At 41.2% G+C, this 18,818-nt stretch overlaps 1 protein-coding gene across 1 annotated transcript in view; it reads right to left on the bottom strand.

Annotated features, from left to right (window-relative positions):
* Positions 1-4,465: 4,465 nt before the first annotated feature.
* The window catches only part of LOC133964332 (furin-like protease kpc-1), a 160,555-nt gene continuing 146,202 nt past the window's right edge, over positions 4,466-18,818 (bottom strand). The window contains exons 16-18 of the mRNA XM_062398353.1: positions 15,303-15,426; positions 9,329-9,498; positions 4,466-5,008 (exon numbers count right to left, since the gene is read on the bottom strand). Coding sequence (XP_062254337.1) covers positions 4,778-5,008; positions 9,329-9,498; positions 15,303-15,426 — 525 coding nt within the window. The 3' untranslated portion in view covers positions 4,466-4,777. The remainder of the gene's footprint in view (positions 5,009-9,328; positions 9,499-15,302; positions 15,427-18,818) is intronic.

Below are 18,818 nucleotides of genomic sequence, written 5' to 3'. Positions count from 1 at the left end.
CAAACATAACCATAATTTCAATATAATATATTCATATGATTTGTAATAAACATGTCCTTTGTTGTGAGGATAAAGAGTAAACAACAGCGCAAGTTAACAATGTGTTGGACTGTTTACATGAATGATATCAGTGAACAGTCATATAAACCAGGCCTACAAAATCACACAAAACGCTTAGATTCCATTTGTAGCTCCAGTTCTTCAATTAAGCATTACTGATTGGGCCTTAAATGGGTCTCATTTCATAGGCTAATAATCTTTTTGGGATGTGACTCCAGCTGCACTGGCGCCACACGCAGAACCTAGAATTTAAGTCGTACGCGGAAAAGTTTCCAGACACGGTTCAGTAATTCATCCTGGTAATATTGAACGCTATTGTGGCATAACATTGAAATCGGCCAAATCAAAAGAACATTGTGGTAATTAGGCTGTAATTCAAGGAATTACCACATCGCCACACAGGCTTAAATAGTCGTGTTGGGAGAAACGCAAAGCACATTATTTTAATGGTGTAATATGCAAACTATGGCTTGTTTCAATTACAGGGCTTAACAATGCATAAATGATGCAAGCCTTGTTATTTGGACTGCAGGGTCCTCAGTTATTCAGTCAGTCAGAGGGGCCAGATTAAGGGACCATGCTGCCTCCTCTTCTACTGTAAAAAATCCAGAGCGGAGCGCTGAGGGCTGCTGCCAAACTACATTTAAGGGAATTAAAAATGAACAGCAGAGAATGTAAGCGTTAAATTAACAGTAGGATAATTATATGACCCGTGTGCTGTAAAGATTCAATTTCTAACGCTCTAATTAGGCGACCGTCTCCCCATACATCAGCTCACATCCCTCTGCCAATTTCTCACCAGAAAGCGTCCTGCGAGCGGAAATAATTAGATTTTATTAAGACACGGCTTGTGTAATGAAGAAAATCAAAGAAGCGGATGGTTAAATATATTATATGTTTTTAAAAAGCATTGATTGGTCCACACACAGACCACTGAGTCCCATTTAAAGAGAAGGACAGTTGGAATCAGAGGAGGAGAGGGACTGGAATCTGTCTGTGTGTGTGTGACTCATTTAATGAACTCTCCACTCTCGGCTGGTGAGGGAGGATACAGTAAGCAGTACATATAGTATATAGAATCAGGCATATTACAAACACCACTTGGAATTAGCAGTGTGTAATATAGAGCAATACAAACATTTAAATTCCCCCTCCACTCAAAAATACGATTTGTTTATTGTTCCTTGACTTGGGTGTTTGGTTGTCACTGTGCAGGTTCATGCAGGTGCAGAGTGTGACACCACAGGCTGTTTACACACTGGTCAAATTAAGAGGTGCTCAACCAGTTGTGAAGCACAACACCGTCCAACATACACCTCATAACTATGATGTGGAGATATGAATAACTAGCATGTATCAGAATGGACTTCAAGCTAAGTAGGATCTTGCACTGAGTAATTGAAGCGATTGCAAATTTAACAATGTTAGGGAAATCTATCAGACACATTCTTTTACTCAAAGTAGGGCTTTTCTACTTCTTAGAACTGGAAGTGACTCACTTGTTATTTCTTAGAAACCGTCCAAGGCCAAAACACGTTTAGTTTAGTATCATAGAAGTTGAGAAAAACTAGCAAATAGTTATATCTGAGAAGGTTGAAAAGAAAGAATGTTTGATATATATATATATTTATATATAAAAATAAGTCAGACTAATTTCTCAATAATGGAATCAATCTGTACTTGTTATCTGTACTTTTACTGTAAGGTATAAAAACTCAAGTAAGTACAATAAGATCTTAACAACTTCAGTATTTATCACCATAAAGACACCAGACCTCCCTGTAGGAGCATTACTGGTTTATTATCTCATCGTCGGGGAACAATCATGACTAAATGGATTCCTCTTTGCTCTGCAGCTCAACTACCTGCAACAACTTTGACTTGTTTAGCTCAGACCTCGGAAATCAAAATTGTCTGATGTTATTCAAGTTATATAAAACTGTGTCTTTGAATGGTCAGCTCTGTTGCCCTAGTCTATATTGTTAAAGGCAAAACATTTAACACTTTTCCATCAAGCTCAGGTCATTTCTCACAGACTAAGACCTCATGTTAGTGTTTTGTTTTTTATTTCAGATGAGTTACTCAGATATCAAACGTCCTTGCTGAGGCCCATTTTCCCGTCTTACATAATGGGAGCCTACCCACGCCTCACATTCTTACCGTAATTGTTGTGTGCATCAAAGAGAGGCAGACTGACAGGTTGTATACAGTGGGTGAGTGAAGACAAACCGAGGGGAGGGTGTAGGGAGAGAAAGATATGGGACAAGAGGGAGGAGAATGAGAGGAAAGTGGGAGAGGACAAAAAGTGGGGAGCGAGTTAACGAGAGGGAGAGCATTAATTGTGTGCATTGTGCCGGGGCTCTTTTGCTGAGTGTGGATGTCGAGGTGCGGGCGCTAACCCCTCCAGCAGCCCGCCGTGATCTGAGCCCGCTCTCTCATACTGCTGTATTCCAATGCAATTAGGCCACTCAAAGGCCTGCTTAAAGCTGCACCCCACACACACACACAGACACCCACACACACAGACACACGCGCACAAACACACACACACACACACACACACAGATAGCAATAGCCCCTGTGGGCTCCCTCCATTGTAGCAGGGAGGTGTATTCTGTCCCTCTTTGAGGCCCTGGATGAAGAGACCACCCCGGGGAGCAGAAAAAAGGGAGGATTACCTCTCTTTCTGTTCCTTTCCCTCTGTCTTTCTGTCTTTCTGTTCCATTATCCCTCTCTTTCTTTCTGGTTTCACCTCTAAAGTGTATGAGCTCAGGCAGGCGCAGAGCACAGCTTTGGTTAGAGACAGAAAGTTGAGTTTTTGTAGGAGGAAACAGAAGAAGAAGAAGAGCGATGAGGCACTACTGTGATGGATGCCATTGTGGGACTGCTCTAGTAATATCGCTTTCCTTTTCCTCTTTCATTATTCATACAGTCATATATTTCAACAAGTGGCGTTGGGCGGGTGTAGCTTCCTCGCTCGTCCCTGTTTGCATCAGTGAGTCAGTTCCCTCTGCTGTATTAAGGGAAAGCTCTCCATGATAGCAGAGTTCTCTTGGCTGGGTTTCAGAAAGTCCCTTCCCCAGAAAGCGTTTAAAGCAGATTACTAAGCGAACACTACACCTCCCCAATAAGAGAAGGGGGGGGGGGGGGGGGGGGGGAACTGGCACATTATCACCTGCAATACTACTTAATGGCATCAACAGATTAACGAGGTAATCCACACAATGAGGCCTTTGATTTGTGTGGTTTGGCAGCCAGTAACGCCAGGCATAATGCACACTGTTATTTCAGACTGTCCCAGCACGAGAAAAGCTGGCAGAGGCCATTGCCTTTTTTTGTCTTTCCATCAGATGAGCTTTTGAAGATTTTTAACTCGCGTCTGGTGCGTTTCCCTGTTTCCTTGTATAAGAGAAATAAGCTGCTGGCTGCTCCTGTGGCACATGTGCAGGGAGAAAGGGAGGAATCACAAGCTTTCTGAAGGCTGTTTGAACAGCGGGCTGAGGAGCTCTGCCTCGTCCTTCCCCCCATTTTTCTGCATAAGGACGTGCGTATAGGATAAGTGTGTGGGTGTGTGTGTGTGTGTGTGTTTGTGTGTGTGAGACAGATCTCGTGGTCCCATCGCTCATGTGCGGCTCGATTAGCCCCACGTGCCTCGTTCATCAGACGTGGAGGCAGAGCAGATGGCAGGAGACGCACCATGTTACCATGCTGCGGCACTATGTAACGCTGCTCTAATTGAAACATCAATACTGCCATGTCAATACACTACTGCTACTTTACAAAACGCCACTACCTACAGACCTGCAGTTGACTGGGGAAAGGCACTGTTATTGTTTGCTTCATACTGGGAAGCACTAGACAAAAAGTTCCTGGCTTATTCTAAAAAGGCAAAAACTTTCCAACACTTTTCCTTTGGTTGCTGGTGTATTTAGCATCTTAGTTTTTGTGAAACACTTCACCTGGTCTGTTTGTGTACATTTAGGATGGTCACGGACACATTTGGAGTGAAAGTTGCAGCTCTTCCTCTGTAGCATCTCCGCAGTGGCACATTTTTAATGAATTGATAAAAAGTTAAGGGAACTCACAAGGCTTGCGATTAAACGTTATCGGAAATTCAGTGGAGAACAGAGAGAAATTAGGCGGCTAGAAATTAATTTGTTATTTGTCCAACTCAATGAGGAGTGACACAGCCCCTTTAATAAATGGGTAATCCATTCCTTATTGCACTGAGCTGAATTCACCCTTCACTGAAGTGGAAAAAGACAAACATATCTTTCACTAACCTTTGCAACTTCCAGAGGCAAACAAAGAGTACAGATGAGTGCTGAGACCTGCTCCCGGGACTATTTGTTTTCATGGAAGGATTTATATGTTTGTGTGTGTGTGTGTGTGTGTGCGCGTTGTGAGACATTTTGGCTGGTTGTTTGAGGGTTCAGACTTGGTATTAGGTTTAGAATTAGGTTTGGTTTAGGGTTAGGCATTTAGATGTGATGGTTAAGGTTAGGAGCTCACAACTATAGAGCGACAAATAAGCCTGTGTGTGTTTCTGTGGCTGTGGAGAAGTTAGGAATCTAAAGTAAATGATTTCTGCTGACACAGAGGTGAGGCCACATGGTCACATGCAGTACATGGAGTTGATTCATGATCAAGTGACCACTGCACTGTGAAAAAAAACAGTCTTTATTTGACCATGGTTCACATTTGTTTCTTAACTTCTCTACCTATTCCCTCGCCCGTTCCCCTGCCTCTCTCCGCTCACAGCTCCTCCAACCCCCGGATCTGAAGAGTCTGACAGCTGCACCTCCACCATGACAGCATCCTGCAGACTCTGCAGTGGTAACGGTCTGATCTCTCCCTTCACATCAGCTTGCATGGTCTCAGTCTCTTGAAATGTCTTCAGAGCAGCAGCAGGTCTCGTGGAGGGCTTCCGTACATTTGTCTGATGTAACTGTTGGAAATGAAGTGGGTGATGAGAGAATGACACAAGAAAACTTGATCTAGGGTTACATATAACAATTATAATAAAGATCAGAAAATCTACATGATATTTTCCCCCTTATTGTTTTATTCAAAATTCTATTTTTTTTCAGAATGGCCCTATTTCTAAAGCACAGAAAGGACAATTTCATACTGCCAGAGATACTTAATTAACTATCAGGCTACATAAAAAGAGATAAATGCTCACATGTAGAAGCTGGAACTAAGGATCAATATGAAAAGTAACACATAACAAAAGAAAAATAAAATGATTCGAATAATGTATCTATATCCCAAAAATCATTCTAAAATATTTTTCTGTTGAACAACTTTACTCTCAGTTGTTTTTGATGGAAAAGAAAGGACACAGGTATTTTGGTTCCAAATGGAATCTTATTCGTAAAATCTCTTTCAGTCTCCCAAACGGTAAACAGTCGCTGTCAATTGTTAATCATGCAATGAAAGTTAACCTCAAACGGTCACAGAATTCTTTAAAATACATGTTGATTCCATCCACGTGTTTCTAGAAATCCGATTTCATTTGCATTTGTTTGGAAACTTGACTAAAGTAGGTTTTCCATTTGATAATGTAGTTCAATGCTATTTGGCGTCTTGTTAACACTCAAAGTTTCCAGGGATCTTCCACATCTGGGTGATTAAACATTTGTGTTAAAGATGAATAAAAGGTGAAAAAGTGAAGAATCACACATATTTTCCTGTTTCTGAGGTTAAAACCCAGACAACAGAATGTAATTGAGGAGTCGTTTAATGAGGGAATGTGTGAAATTATTGAAAAATTAAATAATCGATTAATTGGTTAATTGTTTTCTCCTATTTTTTCCCATATATTGACACAATAAACTGTAGAAATATCCAATCAACTTTCTGCAAGTCCGACGTCATGTCATTTCTAACGGAGGGTTTCTGTCTTCCTCCCCAAATCTGATGACATCAAAGTTTTTTTCCCACTAGCAGCTCTTCAGGAGCCACAGAAGATAATATGTTCTATTTTTTTGTAGACTCGTACTCCCCATGAGATAAATCTGTGCAGTAGCCCTTTAGTCTGGCTGTAAAAAGCCATGTTTTTATTTATAGTTGTTGTGGCACATTGTTCATGCTTGTTAAGACTCCTTGAGGTCCTCAATCTGTTGTATTTCGCACCAGCACCACTTGCAGCAGGGGCTGTGACTCCTTTGACATAATTTTACTCCTCCTTATGGAGGTCATGGATTAAAAGAGGAGAGCAACAGGAAATGAACAGTTCAAAGACATGGACTCAACTCTGTTTTGTCAGGGAAAAAGATCGGGACAAACAGCTGAATTTGAAATCTACCAAAAACTGTCTCTGTCCAAAGGAGTGACATTTAGACACCAGTTACGATTTGATCTTGGCTCAAGTTTTCAGCAAGCTTTAACGTCCCAGAGCTGCGAGGAATCCTGAGCCAGTAGCTTGCAGCAGAGGTTTCAGTGATACAGTATTTACCAGGCACCAGGAAGTGAGGGCGCTGCAACAGACGGCAGCATACCCAAAGCTTTCAATTATTTCTCACAGCATTCATGAAAATAGAAGCACAGCGGGGAGTACGCTATGAACGACAAAACTATAAAAAGACATGGAGTGAAAAGAGAACTCCAGCGCCAAAATAAACGGCAACGTATGCCGTTGCCGGTAAAGAGCCGAGAACGGTACAAGTAAGACAGGGGAGCAGCAAAGGAGCAACAAATCTGAGCAGAAATATAGAGTGAGGCTGAAATTGAGTTGAGACAGAAGTTTGCTGCTGAACTTGATAACAGGTCTCAGGCACAAACAACTGTTAGACATAGCATCGGCCCAGGCCTGTCCTACAAGAAGTGTACCTCTCTTCTCAGTAGGTAAACACCTGTTTGATTTGAAGCTGGACTCAGTTCCGCAACCATTCATCAATTTAGTGAAGAACAGGCTGTGTGCACCTCTAAAAATTAAATAAAATGTCAAATTAATATTCTATTCTTAAATATTAGGCCCCTAAATATGTCTGAATGGTTTCATCAAGATCCTTGAATTATTCCCTTAGGAAAACTGGGGGAAAAAAAAACGCTAAAGAAAATGAATAGAAAATCCTGGATCTGCCCCCTAATCCGGATGTAATGGGTTCTTCGCGGACCCATACTGTATCCCTCACCAAGTTTCCTCGAAATACAAACCAAACCAACAAACAAACAGACACGGATTAAAACATAATGTCCTTGGCAAAGATAATAAGATACATTTATTGGTCCCACACACTATAATAGAATATATTCCATCATTAATCCCTGACTGTCACACTACTTTGACCACCTGCAATCTATCGTCATTATATTGATTATGTAAGTCATATTTCTGGTTTCCCCAAATAGCACAACTGACAGGGCTGAATTTGTTGGCTTTTATGTGAAGTACTTTGTTTTTCTTCTTGTATAAAATCTATATATTATTTAGCAAATGAGGCGCGTTGATACAATGTTCAAATCTTGCGGATGCGGCCCTCACAAACACATGACATTCACCTGGCTGAAACAAGCCATTTACGAGCAGCGTGTGCAGTTTAGAGTTAATAAGATCTGCCTTGGAACTGAAACCCTCTAACAAGGAAACTTCAGAGAATATGAACATGTTAAGTGGGTCTCAAAGATGGTTGGGGGTCTTCTTTTCTGGATTGTGGTTTTGGCATTCATTTCTATTAGTCATATTGGGATAAACCTGTATGATTGCTTGTGTTTCTTAGCAATGTGACTGTATTGTCAATACTCAGGAATTAATTTCACACGAATGAGGAACAAAATAACACACATGTGGAAATAACCTGGAAATATCCTTCAGACAGTGGAATGCACCCACACCGCCGGTATATCCTCTCTGCCCTCTAACTCATCAACAGAAACAGATGATAAGCAGCATTTCCTGGAGCTGATCTCTTTCTCCTCCCTCAGATGAGAAGCAGTTAGAGAGGGAGAGAGCGAGAGAGGGGGAGAGAGAGGCTCACAGACAGAGATGTTTGTTTCCCAGCCCTTCCACCGTCTCCGTGGGACGACCGTCCCCATCCACCAACCAACCAACCCCCCAACCTAATGGATCAAACAAAGGACATCATTTGTAGGCCAAGTCTTTTCTGAGCGTCTCTCTCCTCAGCTCTGCATACCAATCCAATACAGCCCAAGGAAAAAAAGCCACGCTGTGGTACGTGTTTGTGTGTGTGTGTGTGCGTGTGTGTGTGTGTGCGTGTGTGTGTGTGTGGGTCTGGGCCGGGGGTTGGAAGGTCTGTTTGCCTCTCTGCCAAGCATCGATTTATCCTTTTCTCCAATTTATTTCTCCTCCTAGCCTCTACGATCCATTCAGATCTGCCTCTAGGGGAGTAACTCGGGGTAAAGACGTTGTCAGGCCTCGTCGTTGCCTCCTAACACCAGCTCAAAACTCATCTACAGGCCCAGGGACCATGTACCCCTGCAAGGGCATGTGTCGGCCAGTAACATACACACAAACAGGGCTATACCTGACGTCAGGTATTGGGTCAGAGCTGTAATTGGCCTGATAATGCAGCAATAAGGACACAGACACAAGGCTTCAATGATTTTGAGAGAATAATCCTGACACAGAAAGAGAATTATATTGGTTTCAGTTCAAACATTGATATATATGGAATATGATTAAGTCGACCACAAGGTGCTGTCTAATTTTAAAACAGTCATTCCCTGGCCTTTTTTTCTCCAATAACAACAGTTGGAGAATTGTGGCTTATATTTAATTGTGCCATATATTCAGGCGAAGATTCAGTGTACGAGCAGATATGATCAGAATAACAATATCTCAAGTCTTGGTTCAACTGTCTGATCCCTATCGCTGTCTGTATGATTCTGACATTTTCAGATGTTATTACTCAGACTCAAGGATTTGTATCCTAAAGCCTTGACGGTGGCGACGGTGTTCAACAGAAGTGCTGCATCTGCACAAATCCCTCGTACGTACACCTATGCACACGCAAAGGCTCTCTCTCTCACACACACACACATACACACACACAAACACACACACACACACACACACACACACACACACGCACACAAATGGCAAAGATCTGTGAGCCATTCTTCAGTGTCACAGTGAGCGACGCCTGGCACATCCTTACACCTGAAGTTGATCAATGCAGATATGTCCAGAGGGAAATTGAAATCCATAGGAAATTAGGTGGTGCCAGTGATTTATTGGAATAGTAAATCACAGTGTGTGCGATGTGTGAAACGTGCCTTTCCAGCTCTGTGTACAGTACTGTACCTTGTGTCTGGCGGGGACGTTGATATCAGCAGCCCGCACCTTTCTGTCTCTCTCCATTTGGTAGATCCACTGAATCAGCCCCAGAGGCGGGTAAAGGTCCCCCTGGTACACCCCTTTGTGAGGGACGAGGTGGCGTGACCCCATGGACACAATGCTCTGGAGGGGTCCTTCTGATGTTTAAAGAGAGAGATAGAGAGAGAAGGCTTAGATTAAGTGTTTGCTGAATTGTTTTTATCCAAGTAACAGGTCTTTGCAAATATTTAAAATGTTGCAAGGGATGAAAATAAACAATAGATCTTTGAATGCATCAAGTGGGATAAAGTAAGAGTTGAAAATATAATGACAATGGGACAAAAACAGGAACAGGTTTTCAGGGTCTCCTTTGCAGAAATCCTTTAACCTGTCAGTATTTGTAAAGTTTATTTTAGTCTATTTTGTGCAATATTTAAAGTTACTATCATAAAATGTAATTCTGTTTCATTTATATTATTTATTAAAATCATTTTTCACTGATATCCTTTAACTGTATTTTCATTCAGTATTTAATTATCCATGTAATGTTTTTATTGGTTGTGCCATTTCCACACAGGACTGTAATTGCCTATACACACACAAGGGCCGAGCTGTATAAAGCAGAGACAGATCAGACACATGTGAATGGTTGTGTTGCAGGGATTTTGTGTGGTTCAGGACAGTTGCGTTTCTTTAACAAAGCTGTTTTACAATCAAACAAAACCATCCTTACAACTTTAATGATCAATCATTAAACCATCATTCATGTATTGCATTGTTTCATTTGCTATTTGAAATAAATAGAAACATTCTGCTGTGCTATAAAACTTTTTATCTTTCAATATTATTGATATATTTTGAACAAATAAAGCGGCATTAAACTTTGCATGCAGCTGTTGACTCTTTGTGTCCACCCAGTGTTCTGACAATGAATCACACAACTAATGTTTCACCATCAAAGTTTATAACCTAAACTTGCTCCTTTCTGACCAGCAGCTCCCAAATGTCCTCCTTTAGAGGGGTTCCCTAGACTTCCTATGCTTGTGAATGAAATCTGATCCTTTTAAGTGTGGAAATATAAGACCCACACACTTACAGTACGAGAGGAAAATCCAAAATACATATCCGACACTGAGTAGTGTGAGTCTCCTAGAGGAGCTGGCAGTCGTGTGAATGTTCAAATGAATCCTGGAGGCTTTCCTTGAGAGTAAAACAGAGATAGTGTGTAGTGTGAACCCCAACTAAAGAATCACAGTTCCACTCCAACATCCCTTCACTTGCTGTTTTTTTTTCTTCATTTTTCCAGGTACACTGCTTGTGCTCGAGCTTGTTTTTGTCCCTCTTTAATTGCTTGTTTTTTTTTGCAGAGAAGAAGAAAAGACAACAACCCGGTGGTGTGGGCTGCAGCTAATGGAGAGGCTGTGATTGTGAATGGAGGCATTCAACTGGAGACATCATCACTGAATTGCGCTGCACAATACCCAGCGCCAGGCTGCTCAGATCACCAACCAGTCACCAAACACACAACACACACTGACACACACGCACGTACACACACACTGAACCCTCAGATCACTGGTGCTGAGAGGAGGAACGTAATCACACCTCCGCAGAGAGCAATACGCCGAGGAAGGGAGGAGAGAAGGAGGAGAGGAGCTGGGGGGGAGGAGAGGAAGAAGAGAGGAGAAATTATACAAGAAGGGAGGAGGAGGAGAGGGGATGGTTAAATTGATGTTTCCTACCATTTGATTTGGGCCATAGAGCCCAGGAGGCAGATCAGATAGAGTGATACACACACACACAACCATGCATGCACATAAGCACCAATATACACATTTTGACAGGCAGGTAGACACATACAGACATGAACTGTTTAGCAGTAGGGCTACGTCCAAACTTCAAGTCCAGGGAGTTCTCACACGCTATCTTGGTTATTGCTTAAATGAGAACCGTGTATGACATAATTTACTTTTTTACGACATTAGACTCTGAACATTGTATCTATACACTTGTAGTATATTTATAATAATAACAATAATAATTACAACAATAATCATTTTTAGTATCATTATTGGGGATCATTTAAGTTTTTCTGATTCTGAAATAGGCAAAGAGATTTAAAACAATACGTCCCTGTAATCTCTGGGTATAACTTGTCAGAGCTCAGTGAAGCATCTCTCAAACCCCACGCTTTCCTGAACCTGCTGAAACAGTTAAGCCCACACAAATATTCCTCAGCCAAACAAACACCATTGAGCCAAAACACACAGAGCGCCAGCAAAAACATCAAACACAAACAGATACACACACACACTACAAAGCCTATGTGATGGTATATAAAAAAAACTCTCATCTCAGTGAGGCGAGACGAGGCACCTGTCAGCGCTGCAGCTCCTGCTACAAAGAAACATCAGGAAACAACAACTCAATTAAACACTCCATCCCTGTTCAATTACTGCCACATAATCACAGCAATTTACCTTCGCTTCCCGCACAGCCACCAAATAAACACACATGGGTAGCGCACACATACAGAGGTGGAGGGACGCGCTCAAACACACGGATGAAGCTGGATCACAAAAGACACCCGGGTTGGTTGGAGCTGCTGCAGCTTCATCCTACACATCGTGAGTGTAAGACTCGCCACGTGGTGTCTTCGGGGGGGGACTGGCACAAAGCAAACATCAAGGATGTTGGCAGAGAACAAATTAAGTGCATTGCTGGTTTTACTTTTTCTCCACATGCAATAACATTTACAAACATGTCTTTTTTTCATCACAATTTCACCAGCATCATGACTTTCGGTGTAGCAAATGTACAGACTTGTTCATAAACAGGGACATGTTAGAATTATAAATACATAAAACTGGAATCATGAGTCTGTCAATTTAAATTAAAGCATGTAAAAGTAGTTCTTTATGAGTAATGAGATAATAGGTTTCATAATAATCCACCAGCTACCATCATATACATTCTCTATATATAAGCCATATATTTCGCAGGTGTTGAGTGTTACAGAAGCGGGAATGGATTCAATAATTCTTTTCTTATCCCTGATTTTCTCTGCATTGTGTAAATATTTGTGCTTCCTGCCCAGCAATCAGTTTAATTTAGTTTCAGTTAAGACAGCAGATACAGTTAATTTATTTTGCCGTAAATGCAAGTAAATGCAGTCTAATACAACAGCCCTGCAATAAATCCTGTTTTTTATGACGGTTGTTATGTTTAGTTGTTGTTCAAGTGTTGATTTAACTTTGGAGAGTGTAGTTTGTAGTGCTTGAAGGTAGGATTTATTTCAGTGTGTTTCATTAAACTGCATTAGTTTGGTTTTAAGTGTACCTTTTATAAAATGGCAATGGTATCTCTGTTCTACTCCAATGATTGGAGTAGGTGCAGAGGATTTAACAGAGGACACAGGGGTCAAAGAAAATCAGTAGACGTTATTTGCTCGGTAATTTCTACTCCCACTGGGATGTGTGTGGTCTATAATAATTATCAGGTAGACGTGGAAAGGGACAGAAATCATTAAAATCTCTCCAGTAAAAAGTGGAGAGTGTCTAATAAAAGTAAATATCTGGACAGAGACAGTGGTCTTCCCCTAAATTCTGACATTCACCAGCTCCCTGCTAAATGATGAACTCTGACCAAGCATTTACAGTTATGACGCTAAATAATAAGCACTCTTAAAGGACATTGTACAAAACCCGAAAATGCACCCTGGGACACTTCTGCATGCTATAGCAATGTATACTTATATTCTGTGGATGTTTTCATGCTTTGTGCTAAACCCCTTTTTGCAACTGAGAGAAATCCTAATGCTTCTGACGCTTTAGACACTTTACAATATTGTGTTTGGCTCTTTCCTGTTTCAACGTGACAAAGCCTCTGTGCACAAAGTCAGCTTAATGAAGAAACTTTGTTTCTTAGTTTGGGGAGGATGCACTAATGGTGGATCTAAGATTTTTTTTAATTTATGTTATCAGTTGATGTCAGCAGTTATTAGCGGCCGCCAGCTGATGTTAAGGACATATCTTCAGTGGTGCACTTTAGCGTCATTAAGTGTGAAAGCTATGTGACCTGCTTGTAACATGTTTAGATAAGTGTTATAACAAAATAAAGCTATTATTATCATTATTATTATTATAACTATCAGACATTACCTCTATGCTTTATTAAACTAATCCCTGTCCCATTTAAAGATGGACGACGTGACGCCACCTCTGCCCACTATCCAGAAATTAAATTATGCACCAATCAGGAGTCAGTTTCAGCTGTCAATCAATACATATCACCGTATATTTATTCAATCAAATAACTAATTAAAACCAAATTTTCGAAAAAAATTAACATACAGTGTGATAAGCACAACCAAAAATGAAAGAAAACATCTTTTGAAAAACTTGGTTTGCCCCATCTACTAAGATTGAAGAGGTTGAATTTATGATCGGTGGAAAAGAGATGCTTTGGCTCCCTTTTTGGAGAGCAGTCGTGTCAGCCCATTTTACAACTCTGGAAGCAAAGGCTAAACGGCTAGCTGAGCGCTGTCAGAATGTATAAAATCAGCATTGTGGTACCTCTAAAGCTCAACAAGTATCATGTTTTTTTCTTTTTTTTCTTCGCTAAACTAAGCTAATCAGCAACCCATTTAGCTTATAGACATAAGGATGGTATTTTTTTCTAATAAGGTATTGTAAATTATATTTCCCAAACTTTCATATGAGAGTAACCTTAACTAGTTGACTGCAAATAACAATCAGAATGTAAAGACTGGGCGAAGTTCAGAGCACCATGTGGTAAACTACTATAGGGGGATGTCATTGGGGATGAGTCTGAGGAGCAGCAACACTGGAACAACCTGTGTGTGTGTGTGTGTGTGTGTGTGTGTGTGTGTGTGTGTGTGTGTGTGTGTGTATGTGTGTGTAGACAGCAGATTGACTAACAGCTTGAACTTGGGTTAGATCCAGGAGCATAGAGAGGGGATATATGGATGGATGGAGAGAAGGAGAGGAGGAGGGGGAGAGCCATTGATTTCTCAACAGAGAGATCAGCATCTTGACAGAAAGGGACGAGAGAGCAACAGAGCAAGACACACACACACACGCGCGAAAAGGGAGAGAGGGTCCCACTGTGGACCTACAGGTTGAATTCCACAACTTCTCCGTCTCTTTCCAGGTTTCCAGCACTGAGCTGGATTAGTGTCTTGTCCTAAAAGTGTGCTTCCCTCCTTGTGTTGTGGTATTTATTGAAATTTGAATTTTTTATTTAAATGCAGGTGATAGTTTTAAGTAAAAAAAAATAAATCCAATCAGATTTCCTTACTTTAACTTCTAATTTATTAAGTTCCCTTATCTTTCTTGGCTATCTTTCAAAAGTCCATGAAATTCCAGGACCTCCATAACCACTATGAACTCCTGTTGACAGAGAGCAACAGGAAAGTCTGGTTCCGTGTCTCTCTCCCAGCATGCCTCGGTGATTCTAACAAACCCAAAACCCCCGACAGGGACAGGGAGGACGGCGCTGTGGCTTCGTGCCGGTGCGGCTAACGAGGTGTGTGCACCGGGGGAGCTGACACACACTGTTGGGGGGGATTGGGGAGGGGCAGCCAGGGGTCACATTGTAATTACACATCACAGTCCCTGTGGTCAGCGGCTCGACTGACTTCCTCCACAGCCCTAGCCAAGGAAGTAGAGATGGCAGGTGGGAGGCAGGTGGCCATGGGAGGGGAGGGTCAGGTCAGTTTTGGCTTCCTGCTTCCACTTTCCACAGAAAAATATGGGATTGATGAAATTAAAATGTTCATACCCACACACAAAATTTGCTGTTCTTTTCGAATCATTCATGAATTTGTACATCAGTTTATATGGTTTTCAGTGGATGCTGTAATCAAACCTTTTACAGTAACCGTGCCTCCGCTTACTTAAGTTTGCATGAGTTCAAAGTTCTGCAAGTGGTTGACACTTACCGTGCATGGTCTGGTGTGGGTGGTAGGTGCCATAGAGGATGAGTGTAACAGCGAGCAAGGCTCCGGCTGCCTCCTCTTCAGTCAGCCTCCCACATCCCCTCACAGTGCCTTTGTGGTCAGTCACCTAGAAACAAACACATTAGTAAGAGCATCATGAAATGATTCATGTGGAAAACTTCCAAAAGTTAATATCATACATTTACAGAAGAGAGAGGGGAAACACTGATGACTGAAGTTCAAATTATTCAACTTTGTTCACAAAACTTTTCTATTAAACTACCATCTACTAAACATTTATCATTCAGGCAAAAAGCCAATCCTGTCTCTTAGAAGAGCTGTTCTTCACTTGTAAATAGTAAAGAGGAAACGCAGGTGATGGCTTGTACGCACACATCTGGACTTCAGGCATTTGAAATAATTCAGCACAAGTCCTTCTAATCAAATTAATATTTGTATCTTTTCATTCAACTTGATAATATTGACCTCATCCATACATGCCTAGAGGAGTTCAGTGGCATGGTGGAGTTTGTGTGTTAGTAAGTGCATATTGACACATTCCTTCCTGATTACAGGTCAATGTGGGAAGCTCCTTATGTACAGAACTGATGACTGAGATCATTTTCAAATGGCTTTTAATAAGGATATGGTCATGTAGTCACTAATGATCCATTCCTGCAATAGATAACTACTATTTATTGTGTCACTGTTTGTAATCTTGTTTTTCAGTTGTGGCATTGATACAAATACACTGGCAGCAACATCAGTTCTCATTAGCAGTTTTACAGGTGTGCACACTGAGATGCTCTGCACTAGTATTTATCAGAGAACACATCATAAAAGTTATGGATGAAACAAAAACAAGATTCTGGGGCAGATGCTGTATCAGTTTTCTTGCCTTAAGGTTGATATGTAGTTTGATCTTAGCAGATGTATTAAACAATCTATTTGTGAACCTGTAGGATCAGAAACAACCTATTTGGTTCTTTAGTCTGGGTAAGTCTATAAGCTTCGCACTCCGGAAGTTGGGCAGTTAATCAAATATTTCTTAGCAGATCCTCTTGACCTCAGTCAGGTTGGATGTGAAGCACCTGCGAACTTGCTTCTATGAGTCTCTTGTGCTGTGTTTCTCAGGAACAGTCAGCAATTTGTCCAATCAGCATTGTCTTGGCTGTTTGCTTTGGGTCATTGATTTCCTGAGAGGGCAACTGTGGTCCCAGTGGTCGTGTGGAGTCTTGAGCAGATACATCCCTCTCCTGATTATGACCTGTCCCTCAAGCTTGATGCTGCCACCACAAGGATTCACTACAATAATGGTCAGGTGATGAGCAGTGCCAGCTGTTTGCCAAGAGGAGGGCTTGGACTTCTGCCCAAGACGTTCATTTTTGTTGCCAATCTTCCCTCATGCTCTCAGCATCCTTTAAATGCTGTTTGACAAACTATGAGTAGGCTGCATTTGTTTTTGTTTCAGGTGATTTCCATCAGGCGCCTGAAGCTCTTTGGCTGTTGGGCTCTTGGTCACCACCCTGACAGAGGCCCTTGTTGCTCAGTTGCTCTGTTTGTCTGAATGGCCAACTCTACACAGAGTACCGGTGATTATTCATTTCTTCCATTTCACAATTATTGAAACCTCTGTGAATCACTGGATTTTATACCTTAATGCCTCGCTGCAATTTTTTCACAGAGGTCTGAGAGTTTCTTGAACTTCACGGTTTGGTTTAAGCCCTCACATGCAGTGTGAACTCTGGGACCATATGTTTACAGGTCTGTGCCTTTAGAAACGATATCCAATCAGTTCAATTTACCAGTCAACGCTCCAGTCAAGCTCAAGGCACATCTCAATGATCATTAATCAAAAGAGAAAGTATCTGACAACCATCTGGATTACACAGCAAAAGGCTGGAGCATTTTTGTTGACTGGAAATTTCAGCTTTTGATTTTTGAATATAAATAAAAAACAAGAGTATAATCTAAGATTTACCTGCAAAACTCTCAAATTTCTCCATTTAAAATTGAAACTTCCACACAATAAAGTGTACTTAAATTGAAAGGGTCTGAGTGCCATGTATTTATTTGTGTGAGAGTGTTAGGTGTGAGTTCTCTAAGCAGACCAGAGGCCAGGCATGGCAGCCCCCAGCTGAGCACTGCATTGATTTGTTGTAGATAAACAAACAGCTGGATGCTACAGGTAGATCAATATGCCTCTCATGCACTCCAGCCTCCCAGCATGCCCTTCTACTTAGTCGACACGGCTCTGCTAGGAGCTGTGACCCCACTGTCGCTGGGAAACCTCATGAGTCAAGTGTTTTTCAGCTGCCTGATTGTTTTTATTTGAGCTAGAGTTAATTTCGAACATAAAGCGACTTAACACAAGAGCCATTGAAATCTATGAATAGTGTTTTTGAATGGTATTATTTCACAATACAACTCTATGTAGCAGTAAAATATCACGTCATGTTTGGTGATGATATCAGACATATGTGCTCTTTGTCATTGTATAAATTGGCTAAGAGTTGCCTATAACTGACCAGTAATTAAGGAGAAATATATCACTTGTTATGGCATGTTACAAATTTTGTTCCACTACAGTGGAATAAAACTGTGAGAACTACAATCAGCTAGATACAAATCAGGGCATAAAGAAAAGAGAAATTAAACTGACTTTTAGACAAAAGAGAGACAAAGAAAATGAAAGGATTAGCAGAAGCAGTGGAACAGAGGGGAAAGGGAAAGGATTTCAAAGCCAGAGAGAGAAACTACTGAGGAACAAAAAGAGAGAAGTGGGAGGATTAGTGATAAGGGAGAGATGGAAGGATATAGAAACAACTGAGTGTCAGGGAAAGGAAAGTGAGAACCAGCGATACAGGAGGAGCCAGAGAGGGGAAAGGAGTTCAGAGAGAGGTGGTAATATAGAGGCGGGTCGGGAGAGAGACCGACAAGAAGAGGAGAAGTATGAGAGATGAAGTGAGATGAAAAGAGGGAAAACATCTTAGAACAGAAGGCACTATTGTAACTTTCAAATTCTGTAGAAACATAACCAACAACTAAATCTGCCTACATTAAAGGTAGATGATTTATTTCAAAGGTATTTTTGTTAAATCTCCTGAAATCCTGAAAACAATGAATAAATCGCAAAAGTCCAACGACAACATGAAAATATTTGTCAACTGCCGTCTTTTAAAAATCAACTTTTGCTGTTTTCTCCAGCATCACCTACTGTGACTTTTAAGATAATGCTCTTATGGTTCTTTTGATTTCCTTTCTTTGGATGAGCAATAATAATTTACCAATTAAAAAAATTACCACTTGCTACAAGGAGGAGGGGGGGGGGGGGGGGGGTTGGGGGGCAGTCCCACATGTCAACGTCAAAGAGACAATATTTTGAAATCAATTTAAGATATCTCACTGGGCTGTGAGCAAATTAGATAAAAGATAATGAGAATTTGTGCTTGGATGTTTGGTTGTTTGATTTCCGGCACTGGCTGAGAAGATGTAGGTAATATATATATATATATATAT

This window comes from Platichthys flesus, chromosome 11 (genome assembly GCF_949316205.1).
Source record: "Platichthys flesus chromosome 11, fPlaFle2.1, whole genome shotgun sequence".
In the NCBI taxonomy this organism is placed as follows: Eukaryota; Metazoa; Chordata; class Actinopteri; order Pleuronectiformes; family Pleuronectidae; genus Platichthys; species Platichthys flesus.
Note: the sequence above shows the minus strand (reverse complement) of the source record. Positions and strands in the feature narration are given on the sequence as shown.